This window comes from Megascapheus bottae, chromosome 14 (genome assembly GCF_031878675.1).
Source record: "Megascapheus bottae isolate mThoBot1 chromosome 14, mThoBot2.hap1, whole genome shotgun sequence".
NCBI classification, from domain to species: domain Eukaryota; kingdom Metazoa; phylum Chordata; class Mammalia; order Rodentia; family Geomyidae; genus Megascapheus; species Megascapheus bottae.
The window spans coordinates 42,071,347-42,098,805 of NC_143522.1; the positions used below are offsets into that span (position 1 = coordinate 42,071,347).

At 40.7% G+C, this 27,459-nt stretch overlaps 1 protein-coding gene across 3 annotated transcripts; it reads right to left on the bottom strand.

Annotated features, from left to right (window-relative positions):
• Window positions 1–10: 10 nt before the first annotated feature.
• Window positions 11–27,424, bottom strand: L2hgdh (L-2-hydroxyglutarate dehydrogenase). 3 transcript variants are annotated; one of them, XM_090345060.1, is made up of 11 exons: window positions 27,214–27,424; window positions 22,936–23,051; window positions 21,866–22,017; window positions 20,264–20,395; window positions 13,728–13,890; window positions 13,348–13,382; window positions 11,241–11,408; window positions 9,590–9,747; window positions 7,103–7,234; window positions 2,615–2,720; window positions 11–513 (listed from the first exon to the last, which is right to left on the bottom strand). In XM_090345060.1, exons 1-11 carry the CDS (start codon window positions 27,351–27,353, stop codon window positions 496–498), a joined length of 1,320 nt encoding a protein of 439 aa, XP_090201186.1. In that variant the 5' UTR covers window positions 27,354–27,424; the 3' UTR covers window positions 11–495. The 3 variants fall into 3 exon arrangements, with proteins under 3 accessions (XP_090201186.1, XP_090201185.1, XP_090201187.1); XM_090345059.1 differs by lacking the exon at window positions 11–513 and having other exon boundaries at window positions 2,311–2,720; XM_090345061.1 differs by lacking the exons at window positions 11–513; window positions 21,866–22,017; window positions 27,214–27,424 and having other exon boundaries at window positions 2,311–2,720; window positions 22,936–23,015.
• Window positions 27,425–27,459: the final 35 nt, after the last annotated feature.

Below are 27,459 nucleotides of genomic sequence, written 5' to 3' on the forward strand. Positions count from 1 at the left end.
TATATTTCTTCTTTCAGAAAGACACAAAATTATTAAATACTGTCAACATTTAACAACAAAACCTTATTGACATAAATATCTGCCGTTTTACAAACAGAGTAACCTACATATTCAAAACACCTTCAACAAATGTTCTATCACATTTTGAAGGGTTGTACACAAATGGAATGAAGATGGTTTCAATTAGGACAATTATTTTTGTAACTTCGTCTTTCACAGCTTACTGTGTATTTTTGAGTCTTACTACTGATGAAATAAATAAAACCGATAATGTTTTCCAGCTCCTAGTGCTCATTTAGCAGAACAGAAGATTACCCTGCATTTTTCTTGTAGCAACTGCTTGTTATGAAGAAGCAGTAGGGCTTTTTTTTTTTTTTTTCTGTGACTGATTTCAGAATGCTTTCAATAGCTCATCCCAAGTGCTGAGAAACTTGCCTTGTTCCTAAGATGGCTGCTTTGGAAACTGGAGCAAATTAATACACGAGGTAGAACAATCTACGCAATCACCCAGGGCTGAATAGAAAGGAAGAAAATGAAAAAGGTTTTTCTATTAACCAACATAAACATGGTTCCCACAGCCTTAGAGAAATGGGAGGGCAGGGAAGGAGAAGAGTGTAAGATTAGTCCTGAGAGATCATATGAAGAACAGATGAAAATGTCTCACAGTGGTGGGGCTATCCCCAGTCCAGGCAGTCCACATTTTTACTGATATGCTTACTTCCAAGTTTCTGAATTACAATATGTTTCCTCCAATTAATCACATGCACGCGCAATACATAGCATGGCACTGGCACCAACTTAAAGCACTTATGAAGTACACGTGAATGTAAGGCACCATTGCGGTTTACAAAAGTGAATGCCTCCAAGTTAGATAAGTACCAAACATGGAGAAATACCCTCACAAAAATTTAGAGAAACCCTAAAAGAACTAAATGGGTGTGACTCACTAATGCTCTTGACCAATGTCTTGAGAACTGAAGTGTGACTGAAGAACAGATCTAAGAAATAAGTATCTGTTGTAATCATAGAGTTCTACGTATCAGTGTCAGGATTCCAAGACTGCTGTTTTAAAACCTAGCAGTTCTAGGTGCTTTTGGATCCTACAGAAGACTGAAGGGCAAGTCATAATCACACACAGTATGCAAATGTTTAGATGCAGTGAGGATACTAAACAACATGTTACAAAGAGGGCTGGGAGTTTGGCCTAGTGGTTAAAGTGCTTGCCTGCATGAAGACCTGGGTTCGATTCCTTGGTACCACATACATAGAAAAAAGCCGGAAGTGGTGCTGAGGCTCAAGTGGTAGAGCTCTAGCCTTGAGAAAGTCCAAGGATAGTGCTCAGGCCCTGAGCTCAAGCCCAGGACTGGCAAAAAAAAAAAAAAAAAAAAAAACCCAAAAAACAAAAACTGTAATAAATGTCTTAAGGTTTTTGTTTTGAGAAATGAAAAGTTTTATGTATTTTCTTAAATATCAAGAATGTTTGATTTTCAAATAGAAATGTTGCTATAAATAATGTGAGTCTTGGGACATCCTGTTTCCAGGTGCACTGCCTACTCTCTTGTGGCTCATGTGGCACAACACCAGCCCTGAGCAAAAATGCTAAGGGAGCGTGCACAGGCCCTGAGTTCAAGCTCCAGATTTGGCACACACACAAAAAATGTTTACAACTTACAATATACTGTAACATATTTTCTCTTATCTAGGAAAGACAAAAGAGCTTACATAGTATAAATCCAAAACTTTAAGAGAACAATCACCATTTCATGCTATTTTCCCCAAAATGGTGGTCAATCTTTTGTGGACCATAGTTAATAAAGACAGACCATTAACGAAGTAGGGATTTAGAACAGATAAAACTGCACCATGCTTCTTCATTCACAAAATAAAAGAGACGTAGTATGGACTTTAATTTTAAAAAACTATTACTTATATGTTGTATCTTACTAGTAATTGAGTGGTTTCTTAAAATGTGACCATAAAGTGAGAGTTCAAAACCATTTTCCTAAGTTCTACTTAGAAAATCCAAGTATTACATTCCTGTTGTTGATAAACATTCACTCAGATCCTTCTCCCTTCAAGTTTTTTTTTTTTTTTTTTTTTGCCAGTCCTGGGCTTGAGCTCAGGGCATGAACCCTGTCGTTGGACTTTCTCAAGGCTACAGCTCTACCACTTGAGCCTCAGCACCACTTCGGGCTTTTTTCTATGTATGTGGTACCCAGGAATTGAACCCGGGTCTTTGTGCATGCTAGGCAAGCACTCTACCACTAGGCCAAATTCCCGGCCCCAAGTTTTTTTTTGTTTTGTTTTGTTTTGTTTTGTTTTTTTTGCCAGTCCTGGGTTGGAGCTCAGGGCCTGAGCACTGTCCTTGGACTTTCTCAAGGCTAGAGCTCTACCACTTGAGCTTCAGCACCACTTTTGGCTTTTTTTCTATGTATGTGGTACTGAGGAATCGAACCCGGGTCTTCATGCATGCTAGGCAAGTACTCTACCACTAGGCCAAACTCCCTACCCCTCTCTTCAAGATTTATAATCCAAATCTTTGCTTTACTTCATCTGCAATCATTTCTGAAATTGCCAGGGAAGAAGTGGCAGCAGGGGAAGGTGCATTTCTCACATGAAGAATGTGGTTTCCAATAGCCCCGACACCTCCATCAAACACAAAATCTTCTATCAAACTTCCATCTCTATCCATGGCTTGGGCTCTGACTCCAGCTGGACCTCTGTGAAAGAAAAAAAAAACTGGTCAACTGACTCAGAGAGAAGACACTTTACAAGTTAGTGGTCTTCAAAGCATTCTTAAAGCAATAGTCTTCATTCTCCCAAAGGCTTTTGATGGTAGCCTGGAAAAACTATACCCCTAACTAGAGCATAATGTCTATCACACATGCGTGGAATAAATGCTCATAAAATAAGCATATACATAATTATAGCTAAACACCTGTTTACCAAAAATAGCACTTAAAAGTAGATGTATTCTAACTGAGATAATATATGTATTTAAATTTATCATAAAAATCAATTAATGGCAATAGTCAAGCCCTTCTGGCTAATATGAAAGCAGAAGCTAGGCATTGCATGTCATTCTTTATTCAACTTGCTTTTTGTATTGTGACTGAACAATTAATATTTAAGGAAAAGTGAGGCACTAATGGCTTATGCCTATTATCTAGTTACAGGAGGCTGAGATCTAGAGGATCTCAATTCAAAGCCAACACAGGCAGAAAAATCTGTGAGACTCCATCTCTACAAATTTAAAAAAAAAGGCAGGGCTGGAGTCATGGGATCAAGTAACAGAGCACCAGGCATGACCAAGAAAAGTATGCGAGAGCATGAGACCCTGAGTATAAGCTCGCATACTACCACAAAAATTACAGAGAAAAACATTAAAATTTACTCCACTCTATAATATTTTTATTTTTAACAGCTTAACTTTCAATATTATGAAATCCTTCAATTTAAAAGATAATAAGAAAAACCAAAGTAAATTAATTTAGCAGCAATATTAAACAGTAAGAAACTTAACTATCTAAAGATTTTTCAATCACTGTGTTCACAAATTAAATTCCTTTTTTTCTTTTCTTTCTTTTTTTTTTTTTTTGCCAGTCCTGGGGTTTAATCTCAGGGCCTGAGCACTGTCCTTGTGCTTTCTCAAGACTAGAGCTCTAGCACTTGAGCAACAGCACCACTTCCAGTATTTTCTATGTCTGTGGTACCGAGGAATCCAACCCAGGTCCTCGTGCATGCTAGGCAAGCACTCTACCACTAGGCCAAACTCCTAGCCACAAATTAGGTTTTTCTTGTTTGTTTACACAATTAAAATGGATTCATAACATATGAGTTAAGTACTTTGATTCCAAAATTACCTCCTTTGAAACTGTTCAAGGAAATGCAGTGTGAAAAAGACTATCTTGTACGTATCATTCACACACTGCACAAATCAGCCACAATATGAAACGCTTCTTACTGATTCTGGTACAAGTCAAGATAAGTACTTGAGGAAGACACAAAGAATGAACTGAACACAGCTGTCCTCTAGATCTCTGCCTGGATGGGGAGATAATGATAAGAATGGCTGTTATTTAAATTGTATTAGGAGCCATCTCATGCCTCTTCATAACAAGAAGTTGATGTAGTTTATATTTAGCAGCAAAGAAACAGATTAACTCTCATGCCAGAAGTCTTAAGACTATGCTGGTCATTTTTTTTAGAGTGGTAAGAATTACAAAAATAAAGACTGTATACAAAGTTAAGAATCTACCCTACGTAATCCTGGAGGGCATGTGGCTAGGAGATTCTTAAGCTAGAATTTCCAAGTAAGAATCTGATACATCACCTAGAGCACAAAAAGAATAACACCAAAAGGATGCCATTTCTTAGGACAAGATGTACTGGCCAGTGGGCAGTTCACTCTGCATCTTTTTCATAGTTTATCTCAATTCATCAAAGCAGCTTCCTTCCTTCTTAGAAAAAGTTGCCACTGCTATTCAGAGTTTTCTGCGTTTGAGTTTTCCTGGACCTGCTTTTATGTGTGGCAGATCAGTGTCTCTCTCTCTCTCTCTCTCTTTCTCTTTCTCTCTCTCTCCCTCTCTCTCTCCCTCTCCCTCTCCCTCTCTCTCCTCTCTCTCTCATCTCTCTCTCTCTCTCTCTCTCTCTCTCTCTCTCTCTCTCTCTCTCTCTCTCTCTCTCTCTCTCTCTCTCTCTCTCTCTCTCTCTCTTTGCCAGTCTTGGGGCTTGAACTCAGGGCCAGGCACTGTCCTTGGGCTTTCTTAAGACTAATGCTGTACCACTTGAGCCACAGCACTATTCTGGCTTTTTTGGGGGGGTGAAGGGCAGTCCTGGGCTTGAGCTCAGGACCTGAATACTATCCTTGGGTTTTCTCAAGGCTAGAGCTCTACCACCTGAGCCACAGCACCATTTCCAGCTTTTTCTATGTATGTGGTACCAAGGAATCGAACCTGGGTCTTCGCGCATGCTAAGCAAGCACTTTACCACTAGATCAAACTCCCGGCTCCCATTATTTCTGGCTTTTTCTGTGTATGTGGTACCAAGGAATCGAACCCAGGGCTTTGTACATGCTAGGCAAGCACTCTACCACTCGGCCTTTCCCAGGCTCAGTTCAAGCCTCAGGACCATCAAAAAAACAAAATTGACATGAGGCTAGGCACCAATGGCTCATGCTTATAATCCTAGCTACTAGGAAGGTTGAGATCTGAGGATACTGGCTCAATGCTAGCCCAGGCAGGAAAGTCTATGAGACTTTTATTTCCAGTTAACCACCAGAAAGCTAGGAAGCGGAACATCAGACTTGAGAAAAAAGCTGAAAAGCCCAAGGGTCAATACTCAGTGTTCTCTCTCTCTCTCTGCCTCTCCTACCATTTTGACTGTGATCCGCATCTATGATCACCTGCACACCTGGATTATAGGCATGAAGCACTAAGTCAGGTTTGTTAAGACGGATGTCTTACTAACTTTTCACCTGAGCTGGACTTCATGATTCTTCTCATCTCCATCTCCCAAGTGAATGGAATTACAGGCATATGCCACTATGCCTAGCATCCTGGCCTAGAACAAGGAAACCAACTGTAACTGAGTTCAACCTCATCTCAAATGCACCTGGTCTACAGTGCTCTGTGTCCTTTTCTACCTGAGGCCAATGAAGCTAGTAACTGAAATTCACATCCTTACACCCAGAGACAGAATCACTAATGCTCATAATCTCCAAATCCATCTCCATCCTATGAAACCCATGGGTCTACTAGGCTTTCATAAGGCCTCTATGAAAGGGTGGTAATTCAATACGGGGAGTGGACTTACTTCAACTACTTCTACACAGAATGTACTATGCTCACCTAGTATGTTTTCCAAGGAGTATTAATAGCAGTAATAGAAAGCAGATTTGACTAGATAGAAAACATTACATGTTTGCTAAAGCAAACCACTGAAAACAGAAAAGGCTTTATGTATAGTGAGTATAAGAAAATACAGCCTAGATATTTTTATCCCTTTCATTTTAGGAGGTAAGTAGGAGAAAGGAGATAAGGGTAAAACATTAGCTAGGTTTAAGAGTACTGAGGACTCAAAGAGGCAAGTCTTAGAGTGATGCATTAGAGTCAGATTTAGATCGGGATGATCCCCAAAGGGAGACAGCTGACATCTTTCCAGATAAGACAGTTCAGCCCACTGACACTTTACACCAGGCTACTTCAGCAGCTGTTACAGAGGAGCAGTCCGTCAGTGTTCTGGAGGGATGGACTCTAAATGTAGCATGAGAACCTTTGAGTACATTGCTGATTAGGCCTAACAGATGGCTTGGCAGGAAAGAAGGTAAAACTAAAAATATCAAAGAGAAAAAAATAATAGGCTTGGATGGTATTTATGATACTCTACAGATCAAATCTAGAAAGTCTTTTAGTCTAAGAAAACTTCCTTCCTTCCTTTCATTCTCCCTTCCCTTTGCCTTAAACTCCTGTATCAAGAACTTTAATTATTAGGACACTGTTTAACACTTCTGTCCTGTCAGTAGAGTCCCTAAGAGAGGGAGGGCCTCAGAAAGGACAAAAGAAGCAGAGAGCAAGGTAAAATCAAAGAAGTTTCAATATATTAATTATCGAATTAGTTAACATGGTTATCAATTGTGTGTGTGTGTGTGTGTGTGTACTGGTCTTAGCGTTTAAACTCAGGGCCTGGATACTGTTCCTTGAGCTTTTTTTGCTCAAGGCTAGTGCTCCATCACTTGAGCTGCTGTTTCACCTCTGCTTTATTGTAAATTAATTATAGATAAGTCTCAGAGACTTTCCTGCCTGGGCTGGCTTCAAACTTCAATCTTCAGATATCAGCCTCCAGGTAGCCTGAGCAGCTAGGATTACAGGTCAGAGCCATGGGCTCCTGGCTATGATTTCACATAGAATTAAAATCCAAAGGCTTTAGAAGATAAATTTTTTAAAGTTCAAGCAATAATCTTATTAGCCAGATGTGGCGGTACTTGCCTGTAATGCCAATATTCAGGAGGCAGTTTACTAATCACCAGTTGAACCCTATGTAAAGTATATCTAAAGTTTACTTAAGTCAGGACTGTATTTATAATCCTTTATCTGTTTCTTACCTTTGGATATCATTGATAGTAATTTCAGGGACAAACTTTTGAAGGTTCTTCACTGTTACAGCAAGAAAACAGGCTTTATACATTTCACTAACTGAATAGGAGAAATTCTGGAGCACTAGTTTAATCAAGCCACTGAAAGTAAAGAAAGAAAACACTATGAGAAAAGAATTCCTTATTATTATAAAATATACCTATTAGATTTTTAGCAACATCTCAGAAATCTATGCAAAATCAGAAAACTACATATTCAAGGGAAAACATTTTTTTAATGTGCATAATTTATTGAGGTAAGTTTACACATTCCAAAAAAACAATTCTGGTTCTGAAACAGAGGCTATTCAAACTGCCTAGACTCTTTTAATTGTCATTTCAAAGCCATGACATTTAAGATTCAAATGACACTTGCTACTTAGGAAGCTGAGATCTGAAAATCTTGGTACAAAGCCATCCCAGGCACTACAAAGTCTTGAGACTCTTATCTCCAATTAATCACTAGAGAAGTGGAGCTGTGGCTCAAGGGTAGAGCAGCAGCCTTGAGCTGAAGAGCTCAGGGACAGTGCCCAGGCCTAGAATTCAAGCCCCATGATACCCCCCCCCAATTATAAATAGCAATCACATATAAATTAATTCATATTTAAATTATCAATAAATAAACATTAATTAACATAGTGTACTAATGTTCATACTGTCAGTTCTTTGCAGAGAACTTAAGGTAGATCCCCAATGGACAGGGATGGTTCTGTCCTGACCATAGGAAGGAATGCCCATATACTCATAAATCTTAGCTGCCATGAATTTCAGGTGCCGAACGTCCCTCACACTGTACTGCAAGAAATCCTCGAGGCTGGACGAAGTGAATTACCATGCTCTTCCGCCATTCTTTCTGTGACTACAGCTTTTCCAACAAGAAAGCACTTGCAGTTGGGCTAGGCCAGACTATTTCATCTTGATTTATGCCATTTTTCATGAGGGCATATAAAATCTGGTCTTCAGCATGTGTGGAGGCATAGTTGGTCCATGTAAGGTGACATCTTCTCTTGTGACTCCACCAGGAGCAGCCCCACGAAGGCAAGTGGATGGAAGGTGCTTGTGGAGAGGAACTTCACAGCTGTTCCTGGAGGGCAGGTGGAGCTTTCTTTCATTCCTGGTGAGCTCAAGAGCAGAATCTTTTTTCTTTTGGTAGGTCATGGGGCTTGAACTCTGGACCTGGGCGCCGTCCCTGAGCTCTTTAGCTCAAGGCTACCACCCTACCCCTTGAGCTACTGTTTTCCAGTGGTTAATTGGAGATAGTTTCACAGACTTCAGTGGCTGGGCTGGCTTTGAACCAAGATCCTTAGATCTCAGCCTCCTAAGTGGCTAGGATTACAGGTGTGAACCACAATGCCTGGCTCTCAAGGGAAAATTTTTAGCCAATATAAGGAAACTTCACCAAATGAAGAGGTAAATTCCTTCCAACTTCAAATTCCCAAAGGTTGTCTGTTTCAACTTTCCAACACCAAGGCTTTCTAATGCAAGTGGCATCAGAACACACCTAAGCAATGAGTTACCTAACCCACTTTTAGTCAGCAAAGGTATGATACTCTAGTAGTGATTCTCAAATAAGACTCTGCAGAGCCTATGTATGTGTGAGCTTTTTTCTAAATATAAAACTTTATTCACAATAACAAGTGAAACAAAATATAAATGGATCTCTCAAAAATACTGTTTTTCCTAATCTGGTGCTGGTGGTACATGCTTGTAATCCCAGCTACTCAGGAGGCTAAGATCTGAGAATCTATGTGTAAGCTTTTACAAGTCACCCAGGCTGAGAAATACATCCTAACCCTTGTATTTCAGAATCAACAGAGGGTGAAAACTAGTATATAGTCTAAAGTGCTTTCTACTGAACAGACCAACAAAAAATACTTCATGAAGTGATTTCTTACCATAGTAAAGAAAGGGTACCTTAGGTCAACACAACAGTACTGTTAGTATTCCATAAAAGGGACCACTTTGGTCATCAGTTATTTCTTAGTGGTTTATAAGAGAATGACAAGTAGTGTAAAATTATATTATCTTGGTCCAAGAGTTTGGCCTAGTGGTAGAGTGCTTGCCTAGCATGCATAAAGACCAGGGTCGATTCCTTGGTACCACATACATAGAAAAAAGCCAGAAGTGATGCTGAGGCTCAAGTGCTAGCCTGGAGAAAATCCAAGGACAGTGCTCAGGCCATGAGCTCACGCCCAGGACTGGCAAAGAAAAAAAATTATATTATCTTAATTAAGCTATTTACTTAATTTAAGAGCATCTTTTATTTACTTGGACTGCCAGATGTACGAACGGCTCTTGGAGAACTGCTTCTTCCACGAAGATTATAACTTAGATAAATAAAATCAATATCAATTATAAAACAGAATTTACTGAACTGTAGTTATCCCACTAAAAAATAATAAAGTCCTCACGTCAAACATATAAGCACAAAACTCCTTTAAAAAAAAAAGTTGTTACCTGTTCGTAATTATTTCCATAAAATCTCTGGCACTGAAGTCAAAGAACTTGTAGCCTTCCCGTTTAAAGGCAAGCACTGCATTAGGCCCTAGCCAAATGCTGCCATCCATCCTTGGTGTGAAATGAATTCCTAGGAAAGGAAACCGGCTATCTGGGACCTACAGATCGAACATGGCAAAGAACATTTTACTTTATCACAGACATGACTGTCCACCTGGTAATCTGAAATGCTTTCTTCTATGTATTAATTGTGCTTGTATGTTCTACTTAGATTTACCTATTAACTTGCTTCTTGCTTAGACATGCCACCCAGGAAACACTGGTGCCATTAACCCTTACACACACTCACTCATCTATTCGTGTTTCTGGGTAAAGGAGAGGATGAATAGTCCCACTCTAGATTATCACCTCAAATGATACACTAGAGATGTGTGACAAGCAAGTAAGTAAGGTCAGGGTTACCAAAATAAAAGCATCCATACATAGCCCAGACTTTTGTAAAGTGGGAATGTATGTGGTGAAACATACATGATGTTTTGGCAAAGTCAAAAACATCAATTAAGCTGGGCACTGATGCCTAATGTCTATTATTCTAGCTACTAATGAGGCTGAGATAATGAGAATCACAGTATGAAGCCAGCCTACTCGAACAAATCCAAGAGACTCTTATTTCCAATTAACAACAACAAAAAAGCCAAAAGTGGAGGTATGGCTCTGGTGGCAGAGCACCAACACCGAACGAAAAAGCTGGGGAAGCCAGTTTTGGTAACTCCTGCCTATAATCCTAGCTACTCAGGAGGCTGAGATCTGGGGCTTGAGGTTCAAAGCCAGCCTGGGCACTCAATTAACCAGTAGAAAACCAGAAGTGGCGTTGTGGCTCAAGGTGTAGCGCAGTGGCCTTGAGCTGAAGAGCTCAGGGACAGTACTCAGGGCCAGAGTCCAAGCCCCAAGACAGACTAAAACAAAACAAAACAAAACAAAACAAAAAAAAGAAGGAAGTGGGGCTTGGCTCAAGCGTAGGGTGGTAGCCTTGAGCTGAAAAGCTCAGGGACAGCGCCCAGGCCAAGTTCAAGCCCCATGACCCACACAAAGAAAAGAAAAGAAAAGAAAAAGCTGGGGAAGAGCATGAAGCTCTGAGAATTGGTCTGTGTGCATGCATGCATGTATGCACGCCAAACACACACACACACACACACACACACACACACACACACACTCTCCCCCCAGAGAAAATCAAACTAGCTGAACTAATTTTTAGCAACAACTAATTTATTAGAGAAGCAAAATTATACCTGGAGGCATGAGATGAGCAACTAAGTGAGAGTGAATTGCTTGATTAGGGACAATGCACCTCAAGCCATGATGCAACTGACTAGATGAGAGCCAAAACACCTGGTTCAATATGCAATATTTTAAGGCATTTGCATTCCCAGGGTAGTTCCAGACAGGAGGAGGAACTCTTACTTAAAATGCTTGTCTTTACTCCCTAGAACCACACAGTAGCCACATCCTTTTTCTGTACCTCCAGACAGTGAACTGAGAAAAAGGGCTGGATATCATACTGGATTTCCCCCAAGGAAACCTCTCTTAGGAGGAAGGAGGAAGAAGCTGGATCTTCTCCACAGTACTTCCTTCCCAGCTTATTACCTACCGGATAAATATTTCCTTTCACAAGATAGCTTTTTTCTGGCTTCAGGAGTAGGTAATCTCCCCGGAACGGAACAATAGTAGGATGACGACTGCAGCCACTCAACTCTGAAATACGGTCGGAGTAAAGTCCTGCACATGTCACCACATAGTGACACCGGATTTCCTCTCCCTAAGCAAAGAAAGAGCATGATTAGAAATACTCATTGATCTAGGTGTAGAAGCTGGAAAAACTCATAGTAATATGGAAGATAGCTTTATGTGCTATCACACTAATTGTTTAATCAGATGGTCAGTAAAAACAAGCTCCGAAGAAAAGCTATTTAAACTGGCCACTCCACTCCTCAGAGGGTGAAGACAATCTGAATTCAGTGGAGTGCTGGTTGCTCACACCTGTAAGTCACTCAGTGTGTACATTCCTGCAGGTTCTAAGCATACAGGAGTACTGATTAACCATAGTTGCTCATATCAATACAAATTATGCCCTCAATACCTCATGACTACCTATTCAAAATCTATAATTCAAACTGAAAATAAGAACTAGGTTTTTCTCAGTTTAGTTAAAACTGACATAAAATGTCTAAGTTACCCAATTGTTCATGTTCCCTTTTCAGCATTTAATTCAACTTCAGAAGTTTCTTTGCAGGGCTACAGTAAGCTTTCCCCCTCAATTCAGTTTCAGGAAATCTAACCATTTGAAATCTCAGGTAAGATAAATATGGTTTTAAGGGCCAGGCCAGTGGTGGCACTATTTGCCTATAATCCAAGAATTTAGGAGGCTAGGGCAGAATTATTAATTCAAGGCCACCACGGAGTGAAACTTTATCTCAAAAACAAATGTAAATCTATGAAACACATGTGGATACCAAGTTGACAAGAAGTCAGCAGGGGTTTGAACTGTGGTGGTTTGGTAAATGGGGACTGTGCTTGACAATCTTCTCCTTTGAATGTTTCCAACTTAAAGATGACCCAAAGTGGAACTGCCTATGGCTTGATAGGTAAAAGTAAATCAGTAGTCTCTATTTTCTGAAGGTATCCTCCTCAAGTGTAGACATATACTGCCCAATGAATCATGTCAACTACTGATTCTCATGAGCCATGACCTACCCCCAGGTCACCACTTGAGTTTAGACACAGTGGCAACTGTGCCAACTCTCCAGACCTCCTCACAACTGTCTCAGGCCTAATTCTTACAATAAATCCTCTCATACTCATGAGTGACTCTGCTCTCCCCTCTAATCCTCTGATTCCTTGTTAGAAAGAATGCTCCATGACATTCAATGCTTCTTGTTTTAGACCATGTGAAGATAAAGAAAAGCGGTCCACTTCCCTCTGCACAGCCTCCCCATCTCTCCCAAAGTTCTCAAATTAGTAGAGTTAACAAGTGAATGTAACATCTGTGGAAGTGTTAAAGCATGTATTAGTTTTTACTGAAAATTAAGCATCCCAGATGGACACTGGTGATTCACATCTATATTTCTAGTTATTCAGGAGGCTGAGATTTGAGGGCTGAGGCAGAAAACACTAGAGACTCTTATCTCCAACTAACCAGCAAAAAATGAGTGGATGAGTGGCAGAACACCAACCATGAGCACAAAATTTGAGCAAGGATCTGAGTTCAAGTCCCAGTTACCTCGCCCCCCACGCTGCCAAACACATAAAGCATTCTAATTTCTTACAATTCTTTTCTTTGCTAGCATAGTCACATCACGATGACATTCTAAGTTGAAATTCATCTTAGAATAAAGACTATTAAATTACTCAAAGAATTTCTTGGAGTTGGAGGTATGGCTCAGTTGTAAGAGTGCTAGCCAATAAGCAAAAGCATCAGTACCAAGTCCCAGTCTCAGACGAAAAAAAAAAAGAAAAAAGAATTTTTGAGCTGAGTGTGATGGCACATACCTATAATCAAACACTCAAGAATCTTGAGGCAGGATAATCATAAGTTTGATGTCTGGGCTATGTATCCCAAACAAACTTTTTCAGAGTTAACTTTTATATTAGACAAATTTCATTAAATGATTTAAAATACAGCACTGGGGGTTAATAAGACATTTTAAGAAAGGGAAAGGGATAGAAGTGAACATCAACTTTTACTTAAGAAGTATTACCTTAGTATTCTTTATAACAACTGGAAATTCATTCTCTGGAAAAAAAAGCAATGAGAGGAGTTTTTAAAGCAAAACTCAACTACAATTTCTTGAAATACACTAATAACAAATTTAATTAATTGACATTCTTCTGTCAAAATTGCACCCTAGTTTTCATTCTGAGGTTTTATTTTTTTTACTGTTGAGATGATATATAGAGGGATTACAGTCACATTCATCAAGTAGTGAGTACATTACTGCTTGAACATTGATATCCCTCTTCCAATGTTTTTCTCCCACTTTCCTTGCCCCTACCCCCCCCTTTTTAACCAAGTAACAAAAATAGAGTAGCTCATTAAAATCAGGACAAGCATTCAAGAGAAACGGCAAGAATGGCCTACCTTCTTTACTTTCTGAAACACTTTCTTTAGCCATTCCAATACTTTCTACTTCAAAACTGGTTAAGATTGAGCCACCTGCTTCTTGGAAGTCCTGGGCAAATGACAAAGCTACCTGCCGATAGTCCACAATGCCAGTATAGGGACAATCAATAGCCATTAGGCCCTGGAAGAGAATCACAAAAAAGTCAAAATACAAAGAAGAACAAGTAAGGTTCATTCAAATTTTACTTCTGGCTGAAGTCATTACTTGTTTGTTTTGATAGGTGATGTGTATATTGTCCTTGCCTGACAAAAACAAAGTTTTAAAGAAGTAGCTTAAAAGTTTGCTTCATTAAGTACCTAAACTTGATAGTAAGCACAAGTGTAATGTGTTGAACAGAGATGAGAAATTATAAATAAGAACAATTCTTGTCAGTTGTGGGACTTGAACTCTAGGCCTGGGCATTGTCCCTGAGCTCTTCAGCTCAAGGTTACTGCCCTACCCTTGAGCCACAGTGCCACTTCCAGTTTTCTGGCAGTTAATTGGAGATAAGAGTCATATGGACATGTGAAAGGGTATCAATGTATGTGAATTAGTGCACCTTCTAGCTGGCAAATATCATGTAACCCTTTTATTAATTACAATAAAAAATTAAAAAAAAATAAAGTTCAAACTCTCCCCCCCCCCAAAAAAAAGAGTCTTCTGGACTTTAGTGCTCAGGCTGGCTTTGAACCTCGATCCTCAGATTTGAGCCTCCTGAGTAGCTAAGATCACAGGCATGAGCCACCGTGCCCAGCTAACTAAGAACATTTCTATAATCAGGAACCATGCTCCCTGCTTAGAGGAGTTAAGCTTGCCAGGCCCTTCCAGAGACTATCATGAGTTTTCCAGATGTATTTAGCCCCCACTGTTTCTGATTCTGAACTGATTCCCATCTGATTACAAGATGAGGATTACAAGTGTGAGCTACTAGGACCTGGATACCTCACATTGGTAAATTTATCACATATGGTATATATGCGCATATGGTAGATATATCACATATAGTATATATGGTATGTGCGCACACATTTTTTCCAAGTGGCTAGAAAAGAACAGTACAAGGTACAAGATATGCTGTACAAGGAATATTGGGTGAGTACACAATTAGAAAACAAACAGAGAAACGAATGAGTGTGTGGTTGACCAACAATGCTAAAAGGCAGATGGATCAGAGAAACCAGCACCAGGGAGAATTTGCCTAGCCACACAAGCTGTCAAGTTATCGTCCACCTGTAATCCAGCTACTCAGGAGGCCAAGACAGGAGGATGGCAAGTTCAAGACCAGCCCGTGGAAAGTCAGTGAGACCCTATCTCAGAAACAAAACACCACAACAAAAAGGTTATGGGTATGACTCAAAAGATAGAGTGCTTTCCTAATACACAGAAGGCCTTAGGCCCAATCCTCAGTACTGAGAGAAAAAAAGTTTTTTCCATGTAAAAAAGTTTAAAAAGGCAACTTAAAAGTTTATGGCCACCAGACAAGATAAAATAATGGCATTTACTGGAAAGTGGATGGATCTAGAGCAAATCTTGTTGAGTGAGATAAGCCAAGACCAAAGGAACAAAAGGCACATGGTCTCCTTGATATGTGGGTATTATATCCAAACAATACAAGAGCCATGACTCAACACTCCAAGTCATTGGCATGAATTTGGAGATGTAAATATATCTATATAGAATGTCTATGATGGGATATATACTCCACAGTGTATTGATATACAGATTCTTATGTATCTATGACGTACAAAGACTCGGCTTAATTTTAATTATGTTCTTAAATTTATGTGCCAGTGATTGCATATAGCAATTCCCTTCTTGAATACTTGTTTGTTAAATACATCATTTGAAATATGATGTAAGAACTCAGTGTTAATAAAATCTTTTAATAACAACAACAACAACGACAAGTGGCACTGTGGCTCAAAGCGGTCGACTGCTAATCTTGAACAAAAGAGTTCAGGGACAACATCCAGGCCCTGAGTTCAAGAACCACAGGAAAAAAAAACCCACCACCAATGACACAGATGACAAAGGATGAACAAGTTCAACACTGGTATTCACTATAGACACTGTGTGGAAAATGAACTATACAACTTGTGGGTGAGACAGGAGGGGAAAACCTGTGAAAGAGCCAGGGAAGGGGTGACACCATCCAAAAAGAAATGTACTCTTTACCTAAATTATGTAACAGTAACCTCTCTTTATATTACCTTTATAGTAACAATAAAAATACATTGAAAAACCAGAAACAAAACAAAAGTTCATGGCCAGATGCCGATGGCTCACAGCTGCATTCCTCCCTACTCAGGAGGCTAAGATCTGAGGATCACGGTTCCAAGCTAGCCCAGGCAAGAAGCCTGTGAGACCCTCATCACTAATGAACTACTCAGAAAAAGCCACAAGTGGCTCTGTAGCTCAAGGTGGTAGAGTGCTAGCCTTGAGCACAAAGAGGCTTACAGACAGCGCCTAGGACCTAAGGTCAAGGACCAGGGTGTGTGTGTGCAAAATTCATAAGATCCTCTTCCTGATGGGACTTGAGTCTTTATAAAGGGATCTGATCCAAGAAGTGCTTCAGCATCACCCTGATTCATGTCGTCTTTCTAGAGGGCCGATGATAAAGCAGCTGGGTCATCCTTCCACTATGTGTTGCCTGTGTTGCCAACCAGTAAAGATTTGGAACTACACGAAACACTTCTGTAGAGGCCATCTTTTTTTTTTAGTTAAAAGATTTTATTAACACTGATTTTTTTTACATCATTTTCAAAGCTTAACAAACAAGTATTTAGGGCCGGGAGTTTGGCCTAGTGGTAGAGTACTTGCCTAGCATGCGCAAAGACCTGGGTTCGACTCCTCAGTACCACATACATAGAAAAAAGCTGGAAGTGGTGCTATGGCTCAAGTGGTAGAGCTCTAGCCTTGAGAAAGCCCAAGGACAGTGCTTACACCCTGAGTACAAGCCCCAGAACTGGCAAAAAAAAAAACACCCAAAACAACAAACAAGTATTCAAGAAGGGAATCACTGGCACATAAATTTAAGAACATAATTAAAATTAAGCTGAGGGGGTGGAGGGGAGGGTAATGGGGACCAAGACATGAGAACGGGTATCAATATATGTGAATTAATGCACTTTCTATCTGGCAAATATCATGTAACCTTTTTATTAATTACAATAAAAAATTAAAAAAAATTAAGCTGAGTCTTTGTATGTCATAGATACATATCAATTTATATAACATATCAACCTATCTATACAAAATATTTCCCGTCATAGATTTTTATGTCTATGTAGTTATATTTATATCTCCGAGTTCACATAAATGACCCTGAGTACCTGAGTATTGAGGTACAGCTCTTGTACTGTTTGGATCTAATATTCACATATCAAGGAGACCATGCGCCTTTTGTTCCTTTGGTTTTGGCTTATCTCACTCAACATGATTTGCTCTAGTTCCATCTATGTCCCAGCGAATGCAATTATTTCATCTTGTGTGGTGACTATGTAGAATTCCATTGTACATATGTACCACATTTTTTTTTTTCCAGTCCTGGGGTTGAATTCAGGGCTTAAGCACTGTCCTTGGGGCTTTCTCAAGGCTAGAGTTCTGCCATTTGAACCAAAGCACCATTTCCAGCTTTTTCTATGTATGTGGTACAGAGGAATCAAACCTGGGTCTCTGTGCATGGTAGCAAGCACTCTACCAGTAGGCCAAACTCCTGGCCCCTGTACCACATTTTTTGTATTCATTCATCTGTAGTACAGCATCTGGGTTGTTTCTGTTGCTTGGTGATTGTGAATAGGGCAGCGATGAACATGGCTGTGCAGGTGTCCTTATCATATCCTAGGTAATGATGTTCAGGGTAGATGTCTAGGGGTGATATGGTCTATTCTTACTTTTTTGAGGAACCTCCAAACTGCCTGCCAGAGTAGCTGAACTAGTTTACATTCCTACCAGCAGTGCAGTAGGGTTCCTCTTTCTCCATAATCCCACCAGCATTTGTTGTTGTCTGAGTTCAGAATATGGGCTATTCTGATTGAGGTAAGGTGGTATCTTAGGGTTGTTTTGATTTGCATTTCCTTTATGACCATGGATGATGAACATTTTCTCATGGTTTTTTTTTTTTGCCATTTTTCCTCTGATAAGTTTCTCTTTAGTTCCCTTGCCCATTTAGTGATTGGTTTGTTGGGTTTGTGCGGGGAGGGAAGGGGATTAGTTTCTTGAGTTCTCTATAGATATTGGATATTAAACATTTGTCTGATGTATTATTAGTAAATAGCTTTTCCTAATTTATTGGCTGTCTTTCTACTTAGCAGCTGTTTTTGTGCAGAAATTTTTTATTTTTAGGTAGTCCCATTTGTTGAGTCTCTCTCCAATCTGCTGTGACCCTGGGACTCTTTTCAAGAAGTTTTTGCCCATGCCTATGAGTTCCAATGACTCTTCTACTCTGTCGTGTAGCAGTTTCAGAGTTTCAGGTCTGATATTGAAGTCTTTGATCCATTTTGAGTTAATGCTCATGCATGGTGAAAGGCTGGGATTTAGCCTAGTAATAAAGTGCTTGCCTAGCATGCATGAAGACTGGGGTTCAATTCCTTGGTACCACATACATAGAAAAAGCCAGAAGAGGTGCTGTGGCTTAAGTGGTAGAGCTCTGGCCTTGAGGAAAAAGGCCAAGGACAGTGCTCAGGCTCTGAGTTCAAGCCCCAGGACTGGCAAGAAATAAAAAAAATATACTTAAAGTCTTAGCTCTCTGGCAGGATGAGGCACAAGTGGGTTTCAGAGCTTCCTTGTAGTCAATGCAAATGGGACAATAGTCAGTTAAATGATTCAGTGCCCATGTAATCAAAACAAGTTCACTGTACTCAGAAAACACAAAACCATTCTGAGAACTAAGATCTGACAGAAATTTCTCCTTAAGATTCTCAGAGAATGATGTTGTGTAATATAGTGAACAATGTATTTTCTCAACCACATCGCTACAGCAGAGACCACAATGAGTGACACAATGGCCTTCTCCATAAGCTGATGCCAAAAAACCAAAGCACGATACAAAACAAAGTAACTGTAGTCAAGAAACAGGAGAGGGAAGACACTGAAATTTAGAGGCATTACATTGATGATCTGGAGAGATATACACGAGTAATATTTAGTCTACATATCCTCCAGATACCTCAGATCACTAGGAATTTTTTTTTTGCCAGTCCTGGGGCTTGAACTCAGGACCTGAGCACTATCCATGGGCTTTCCCAAGGATAGTGCTCTACCACTTGAGCCACGGCACTACTTCCAGCTTTTTCTATGTATGTGTTACCAGGGAATTGAACCCAGAGCTTCATGCATGGAAGGAAGCACTCTACCATTAGGTCATGCTCTGGCCCTAGTAATTCTTTTTTTTTTTTTGGTCAGTCATGGGGCTTGAACTCTGGGCCTGGGCACTGTTCCTGAGCTCTTCAGCTGAAGGCTAGTGCTCTACCACTTGAGCCACAGGGCCACTTCTGGTTTTCTGGTGGTTAATTGGAGATAAGAGTCTCACAGACTTTAGTGCTCAGGCTGGCTTTGAACCACAATCCTCAGATCTCAGCCTCCTGAGTAGCTAGGATTACAGATGTGTGCCTGGCTTTGACCCTAGTAGTTCTTTTTTTTAATTTTCTCCTTTTTTCCTTTCTTTCTTATGCATATGATACCAAGGAATTGAACTGAGGTCTTTGTGCATGCTAGGCAAACACTCTATCACTGGGCCAAATTCCCGGCCCTGGCCCTAGAAATTCTTGAAATCAAATTTTTGCCAAGTTATGATTTCAAGATCATGCTCTGCCAGGTTACTTGGAGTCCAATTTGTACATAATGTTAGTAAAATGAGGCAGATTAAGAGACATATAACCTTTTATGGGAACAATTTACGGAACTGTTAGTGAACTGACAGTCTCTAAAAGGTAATCACTGAAAGATACATGCAGAGCAGCTCTCATATTATTATTTATATGTCTTTTAAGAATAAAGATATTTTTCCCTATAGTGTTTTTTTAAGCAATATACTTGACAACTCACCCTTCACATATATACCAGGCTGATCTTTCTGAAATACAGAGCAGACACTATCAATACCCTTCTTAAAAGTTTTCACTTGTTCCCCATGCCTACCGGAAAACTTCAAAGTTATTAATATGAATGACAGTCCTTTTACAGGGGCATAATCCTGCCTTTTTAGCCTTGTCTCTATCTCTCCCTAAATACCTTATGCTCCAACCACATCACTCTGTTCAGTGTTTCCCAGACATGTCACGTGGTCTCAGACTTCCCCTTGCCCTTTGTTTGTCAGACCCAGTTCTTTCTCACAGAAAAAGAAGAACTATATTAGCAATGCCCTCTTGTGTCTGCCACTTCCCTGCTACTGTGACAGGTTATCTAACTTATTGATCATTCCTGTCCCCTACAAACTGACCCTTCTTGGGACAGGACTGAGACCTACATGAAAATACCCCTTTTCCCATGTGTGTAAGGCTGGTGAATCACTCACCCTGCAATATGGCTCCATCTTTTTTATATCTTCCTGCCGGATCAGTCTCAAGCCTTGGACACCATTCTGTAGACCTCTCTCATATAGGGCCTGAAGTTTGGGGATTTCTTCTTGATCAACAGCTACTATTAACTTCAAAATAAAATAACAAGTGTGGGTACAACTAAATACATTGGCTATGTAAGAGTAAATTATAAAGACTATTTAGATCAAGAAATCATTTTAAAACTAGAAAAGAAGTCAAAAGACATCAAGAAAGTAAGACCACTCACAGAATGGGAGGATATTTATGTAAATCATAAAGCTGATAAAGGTCTATTATCCAGATAGACCTACAGCCTAGTGCCTGGAACCCTAGCTACTCAAGAGGCTGAGATCTGAGGATCACAGTTCAAAGCAAGCCTGGGCACTAAAGTCTGTGAAACACTAATCTCCAATTAACCACCAGAAAACGGAAGCAGCGCTGTGGCTCAAAGTGATAGAGTGCTAGTGTTGCGTTGAAGATCTCAGGGACAGCACCCAGGCCCAGACTTCAAGTCCCATGACTGACCCCCCCCCCCAAAAAAAAAAAAGAGCCTCAAGATTTTCCTAGCCAGGTTGGCTCCGAACTGTAAGCCTCAGATCTCAGCTTCCTGAGAACCTAAAGAACCTTTACAATTTAACAACAAAAACGACATGATTTTGTATCTTGCTTTTTGTGTGTATCTCATCCTAGGGCTTGAATCAGGGACTGGGTGCTGCCCCTGAGCTTCTTTTTGCTTAAACCTAGTACTCTGCCTCATGAGCCACAGCTCCACTTCTGGCCTTTTCTGAGTAGTTTATTGGAGACAAGTGTCTCACAAACTTTCCTGCGCAGGCTGGCTTCAAACCCAGGTCCTCAGATCTCAACCTCCTGAGTAGCTAGGATTATAGATTTGAGCCACCAGCACCCAGAGTATCTTGCCTTTTTATGAAACCTTTTGTCAACATGGTTTCAATACTATTAAAAAAATTAATGCTTTTGGCCAGGAGTTTGGATTTGTGGTAGAGTGCTTGCTTAGCATGCATGAAGACTCAGGTTTAATTCCTTGGTACCACATATACATAAAAAAAGCCAGAAATGGAGCTGTGGTTCAAGTGGTAAAGCTCTAGCCTTGAGAAAACCCAAGGACAGTGCTCAGGCCCTGAGTTTAAAGCCCTAAAAGTTAATCCTTTTTTTTTTTTTTTGCTAGTCCTGGGGTTTAACTTAGGGCCCTAAGCTTTTTTGCTCAAGACTGACAGAAGAGTCTCAAAAGCTTCCCTGACAGGCTGGTTTTGAACCACTATCCTTCTAATTTAGCCTCCTGAGCAGCTAAGATTATAGGTATAAACAACCCAAAAGTGATTTTCTTTCTGCCAGTTGTGGGGCTTGAACTCAGGGCCTGGGCACTGTCCTGGAGCTTTCTAAAGACTAGCACTCTACTACCTGAGTCACAGCACCACTTCTGGCTTTTTCTGTGTATTTACCAAGAAATTAAACCTAGGGCTTTGTGCATGCTAGGCAAGCACTCTACCACTAGTCCATGTCCCTGGCTCCCAACAGTGAATTTTTAGTGATAATAATAAGCTAGTCATATGCCATACCTTGCCACATTGCTTGTAGGGAATTCCCTTTTGTTTACAGTATTCATAGATGAGAGCTGAACCTTTCACACATAATTTAGCTTTCAGAGATTCTGGTTTGTAATAAATTCCACTGTGTATGACACCACTATTATGTCCAGTCTGGTGAACAGCTATCAAACCAGAAAAAGAGGGTAAGAGGAAGTATATGATTCATATAAATCCTAACAGGTCTGAGAACAATTATACCTAACATTATTAAGATACCTTATCATTTAAAAATTTGCCTAAATTTCTTTTTTTTTGTGGGTTGTGGGTCTTGAACTCTGGGCCTGGGCTCTGTCCCTGAGCTCTTCAGCTTAAGGCTATTACCCTCCCCCTGAGCCATAGCCCCACTTCCCACTTTTTTCCTGCTGATTAATTGGAGATAAGAATCTCACATTCTTTAGTGCCGGGGCTGGCTTTGAAGCATTATCCTCAGATCTCAGCCTCCTGAGTAGCTAGGATTACAGGCCTGAGCCACAACACCCAGCAAAAATTTGTCTTCAGATTATTGGTAACTTCCACTAGCAGCTGTCCCTGATAACCATGTCACATCACCTGTACATCTGATTTTAACTAAACTTTTGAATAAGACATATCTACTATTACCAACTAACCCATTTCAGGGCCCACTAAGGTTCTCTGTACTCTGCCTCAGGGCATTTTCTATCTTTTGAGAAATGGTGGAAACTGTTCTATATCACTAGTGGCCATCATCATCAAGAGACTGGAGTTGATGGATAAAAGAATTCATTCCTGGGAAACACAATACTCCTTAGATGTTCATCCAGTGCAATTAAGCTCCCGGCAGCAACCTGGATAATATACCATCCTCTTGAAGGCTTTTCTTCCTGTCTTATTCTCCCCATTTCTTTCTGTCTCTTCAGTTAACTTCTCAAAGCAACCTCCTATACATACGTGTCATTGTCTCACTCAGGCTTTGTTTTCAAGAGAACCCCAAATAAGATATTAGTAACAGCATTGATTCAAACCTGACACAATAAGCAAGTATCCAAGTAATCCCAAAACAATATTAATAATGTACATACCTAAATCCTTCTCCTTTTCCAGAACACCAATTGAAAGTTGAGGATGTCTCAGGGTGAGTGCTCTGGCAGAGGCAAGTCCCACAATTCCGCCACCGACAATAACTATATCAAACGAGCTGCAAGAAAAAGCCATTTTTAAAGACTTGACATCTATAGATCCCACCAAACTTCATATGAACAACTTTCATCATCAACAAACTACTCATTTGTAATAACTATCATATATACACATACATATATACACACACACATATATATAGCTTTGCACTATTTCTCTTCACACTTAAGAACAAACTTTAAAAGCTCCACATATGTAGCTATTAGATCCAAACAGTATTAGAGTGATGGCTCAATATTTGTGTGCCCAATGCTACAGACATTGTATTGGAAATATAAATACAACTACATAAACATAAAAATGTATGACTCTATAGACATAATGTCATATGTATCTATGACATACAAACCCTCAGCTTAATTTTAATTATGTTCTAAAATCTAAGTGCCAGTGATTGTATATAGAGACTCCTTTCTTGAATACTTGTTTGTTAAACATGTCATTTGAAATAAGATGTAAAAATCAATGTTAATGAATTCTTTAATAAAAAAGTTCCACATATGCTTGGTTATTTGATTAGCTATTGATAGCCTTTCCTGACAGGGAGAATGACAGCTTGGTACCTGCTAGCTGGGTCAGTTACATTAATGCTTACTCTGTGTCAATCATTTTATTTTTTCTCTACCAACTATCCTTTTAAATTCATGCATAGTATTCTCCGGGATAGGTGAACACATACCCTAACAGAATATATATGTATATTTTATTAAGGAAAAAGCAATGAGAAAAATCAAAGCTTCAGAAATAATTGGTCAGGATCTGCTCAGAACCACATGACATTATTTATGCAGGTATTACAAATATGTAAAAAGTGTATATAATTTATCTAACTCTGAAATGAAAAATTTAAAAATTACTTTTAGCACTAACATTATGGTCCACAAATCATGCTGACAATCTATTTTACAGGCAGAGTAAAGTCAGGTAAGTGGACTGGGTCCTTTTGAAAAGTGATCTAAACTTCAATTTTAAGATGCTAAGCAGAGGCTGGACACTGGTGGCTCATGTCTATAATCTTAGCTATTTGGGAGGCTAAGATTTGAATCAAGGCTTGAAGTCAGCTTAGACAGACAAATCTACAAGATTCTTTTCTCCAATTAGCCAGCAAAGAAACAAATTAACTTTGTATGGGGCAAGTGGTAGAGTACCAGCCCCAAGCAAAAGAACAAGTTAGACAACAAGAGGCACAGAGTTCAAGCTCTAGAATCCTCCCTATGTGCATCTTCTCAGCAGATGCACAATGGTTTGATTACAGTCATTATCATGTCTGTGGTCACGTCTGGAACTAGAAACAGCTAGGGACTAGCATAAACTTGGTAAATCAAAATTTTGATTTTCAATTAATACGGGGGTCAATTACCAAAGTGTCTAACATATGCGAGATGATCTTTCTTTCTCTCTGGACGGGAAGATGGGACAGGGAAAGACCCTTTCAGGTTTTTTCCAATAAAGCTTGCCTATTATTAAGACTGTTCACCCTTAGCTGAACACTCTCTTATATTATCTGGTGTCAAAACCCAGGAGGAGTTTTTGAACAGAAGAGGAGCAGGCTTCATCCCTACCATTCATCTCCTACTCTCGTTCCCTTTCTTTTCCCTCTTCCTCACCCTTTCTCCTATGATCTCTGATATGGACCATTTGCCACAGTCTGAGGAGTCTGAGCACCCAAAATGCTGATTCTTTTTCCATTAACAACAATCGGTGATGAAAATTCTCCTGACTTACTCCTGGACTGCCTTTTAAAACATCCTGCTGCCCTGGAAATGAAAGGTAACCTAAAACCAAAGACCCTCACTCACCTCTACACCACAGAAACTGGACAACCAGTCTTAACGGTCTGAATTCAAAACTTCCAATTTCCAAATTCTCCTCCAATTTGTGTCCCCACCATTATCCCCACTGATCCTGCCACCTTCTCTTTGGACCAGCTAACCTTTCCCTTCTTCCAGACCTGACCATCTCCCCCCCCCCCCCACCCCCACCGTCTTCTCTGTCCCCTCTTCACATCTAGTCCCACACCACCAGTACCATTCCTATTCTCCAGCTTGGGGAAATAGCAGGAGTTGAAGGTCTTGTTTTTGCATTCTCAGATATCACACAGACATTAGAAAAATTGGGTTCATTCTTAGACAACCCCACTAAATTTAGGAGGGAATTTTCCAGCCATGCATATGGTCTACCTGGGCATGGATTTCCTCAACCTTACCCAGTATGAGAAGGAAAGAATATGGCATTCTGTGGAGCAACATGCTGATCACTTACATAAGCAGCCACCAAACCAGCACCCTGTCAGCCTACTGGCTGGGCCCTGTTTCTGCTCTGGCAATCCAGGACTCTGGGCCAAAGTCTGTATCAGCCCCAGAGCGCGGCAGAAGCCCCTCTGTGGGCAACAGAGACATTGGTAAATAGATTGCCTCCAAAGGAGGCAGACATCCCTGGAGTTCTAACACAATTACCACGTTCTTTACATGAACAACAGATTCCAAGACACTTTTCCATCTAAGTGACTGACAGGTGGGATCTGGATCGTATAATCCCTGCAACAGGCAAGTCCACTGATCTAAGGGGAAAAGTGATACTTCTGCACAAAGACCTTCTCCATCATTGGAATGGAGGGAACTCCAGAAGATCCCCTAAAAACTCCTTCACTGCATTACATCTTTGAGTCCCATTCTTTCATTCACTCCTTCCTAGTCCTTCCCAATGGCACATCCCCTTGATTGGGTCAGGATCTTCACTGCTTGAGAGCACTCTCTCTTTCCTGGGATTCAAGGTACACTACCCAAAGCAATTCTCCCAACTCCTTCCACCTTCAGGGTCTTCTATCACTCAAAATGACTCCTAATGCAAAGACTTTCTTTCATAAATTAACCCCAATGTCTGGGACACACTCCACCAAGCTATGGCCTAACATTACATTCCTGTTCTCAACTCCTTAAAAAGACTCCACTCACCCGTAACCATTCTCCAATACCTCCTTGACAGAGAGGGACACCAAAGCCTCAAACCTGTAACTGATCATCTCAACTCTGCCTGCGGATTCCCACCCCTACAATATCACCATCCTGCCCATGAAACAGCCCATCTGTTCTTTCTGCTTAGTTCAAGATTTATGCACCTATTCTGTTGTTCCTAATGCTTACATCTTCCTGTCTTTAATTCAACCTAAGATCACCTTCACAGAGCTCAAGGATGCCTCTTCCTCTATTCCCTTAGATGTAAGATTGTGAAGTGCATCTTTCCATCTTGAAAAAAACCCTACTTTATTTTTTAAAATAGCATATTTGTTGATGATAGTTATTAAATCGGATATAATCAGGCACCGTTAAAGATCAGTATGAATTTATGGAGCCAATGCTTAAAAGCTAAGAAAAGTTGATCTTGGAGCCGGGAGTTTGGCCTAGTGATAGAGTGCTTGCCTCGCATGCATGAAGACCTGGGTTCTGTTCCTGAGTACTATATACATAGAAAAAGTCAGAAGTGGTACTGTGGTTCAAGTGGTAGAACTCTAGCCTTGAGAAAACCCAAGGACAGTGCTAGGGCCCTGAGCCCAAGCCCAGGACTAGCAAAGAAGGACAGGATGGAGAGGCAGAAGGAGAAGGAAGAAGAAGAAAGTGGAGGAGGAGGAGAGAAGAGCTATCTTTGCTCCAAATGCATTTCTTCCTGAAGGATGCATATCTCACCCAACTTAACAGCTAACAGAATGTATGCCTTCCTGAGAAAACTCAAGCTACCTGCCCGAAATACAGATAGCAGGTCACCTCCTCGTCTCAAGCTTTACCCTATAAATACCCCAGCAGCCCAAGGAGCTGTGTGCTTCTCTGTCTAGCTCCCTATGAGAGCATCCACACTCCGTAAGTGTGCTCCTGACCTTCTGTCTGCTCTCTATTTATCTGTCTCATTGCCTGTTTATTTATTTACTCAATAAAGCTCTGCCAAGTTTTCTTACTATCATGACTTGTCCAGAAATTCTTATGCTGCAGTCGAAGTCAAGGACCCTATGTGAAAAGTTTCTATAAAGGAAAGCGTCACTAAACCTCACCTCCTTCCGGTGACATCCCCACCGCGACGGGGACGCCTGGGCAGGGCCACCCGTCCAGTCCGGCCCCAGACGCCCTGAGGGAAGCAGGAGCGCTGGCGCCCGGCCCGAAGCAACTCACCTGGTGCTGGCGCGGCGGCTACCCGCGCACAGAGGCCTGGGTCTCCCCGACGCCGGCCCGAACCACCCGGAAAAGCCTCCCAGGAAGCCTCCGAGGGCCTGTCTGCAGGAACCACCGAGGTACCGCAGCGCCGCCACCATCGCCGGCTCCTTGTCCTCCACCTACACCTCCAGACGTCGCGGCCAGAGCCCAACCACACCACGCGCGGGTCCTGCTGTGCTCTGGTCCCGCCTCCACAGCAGCCAA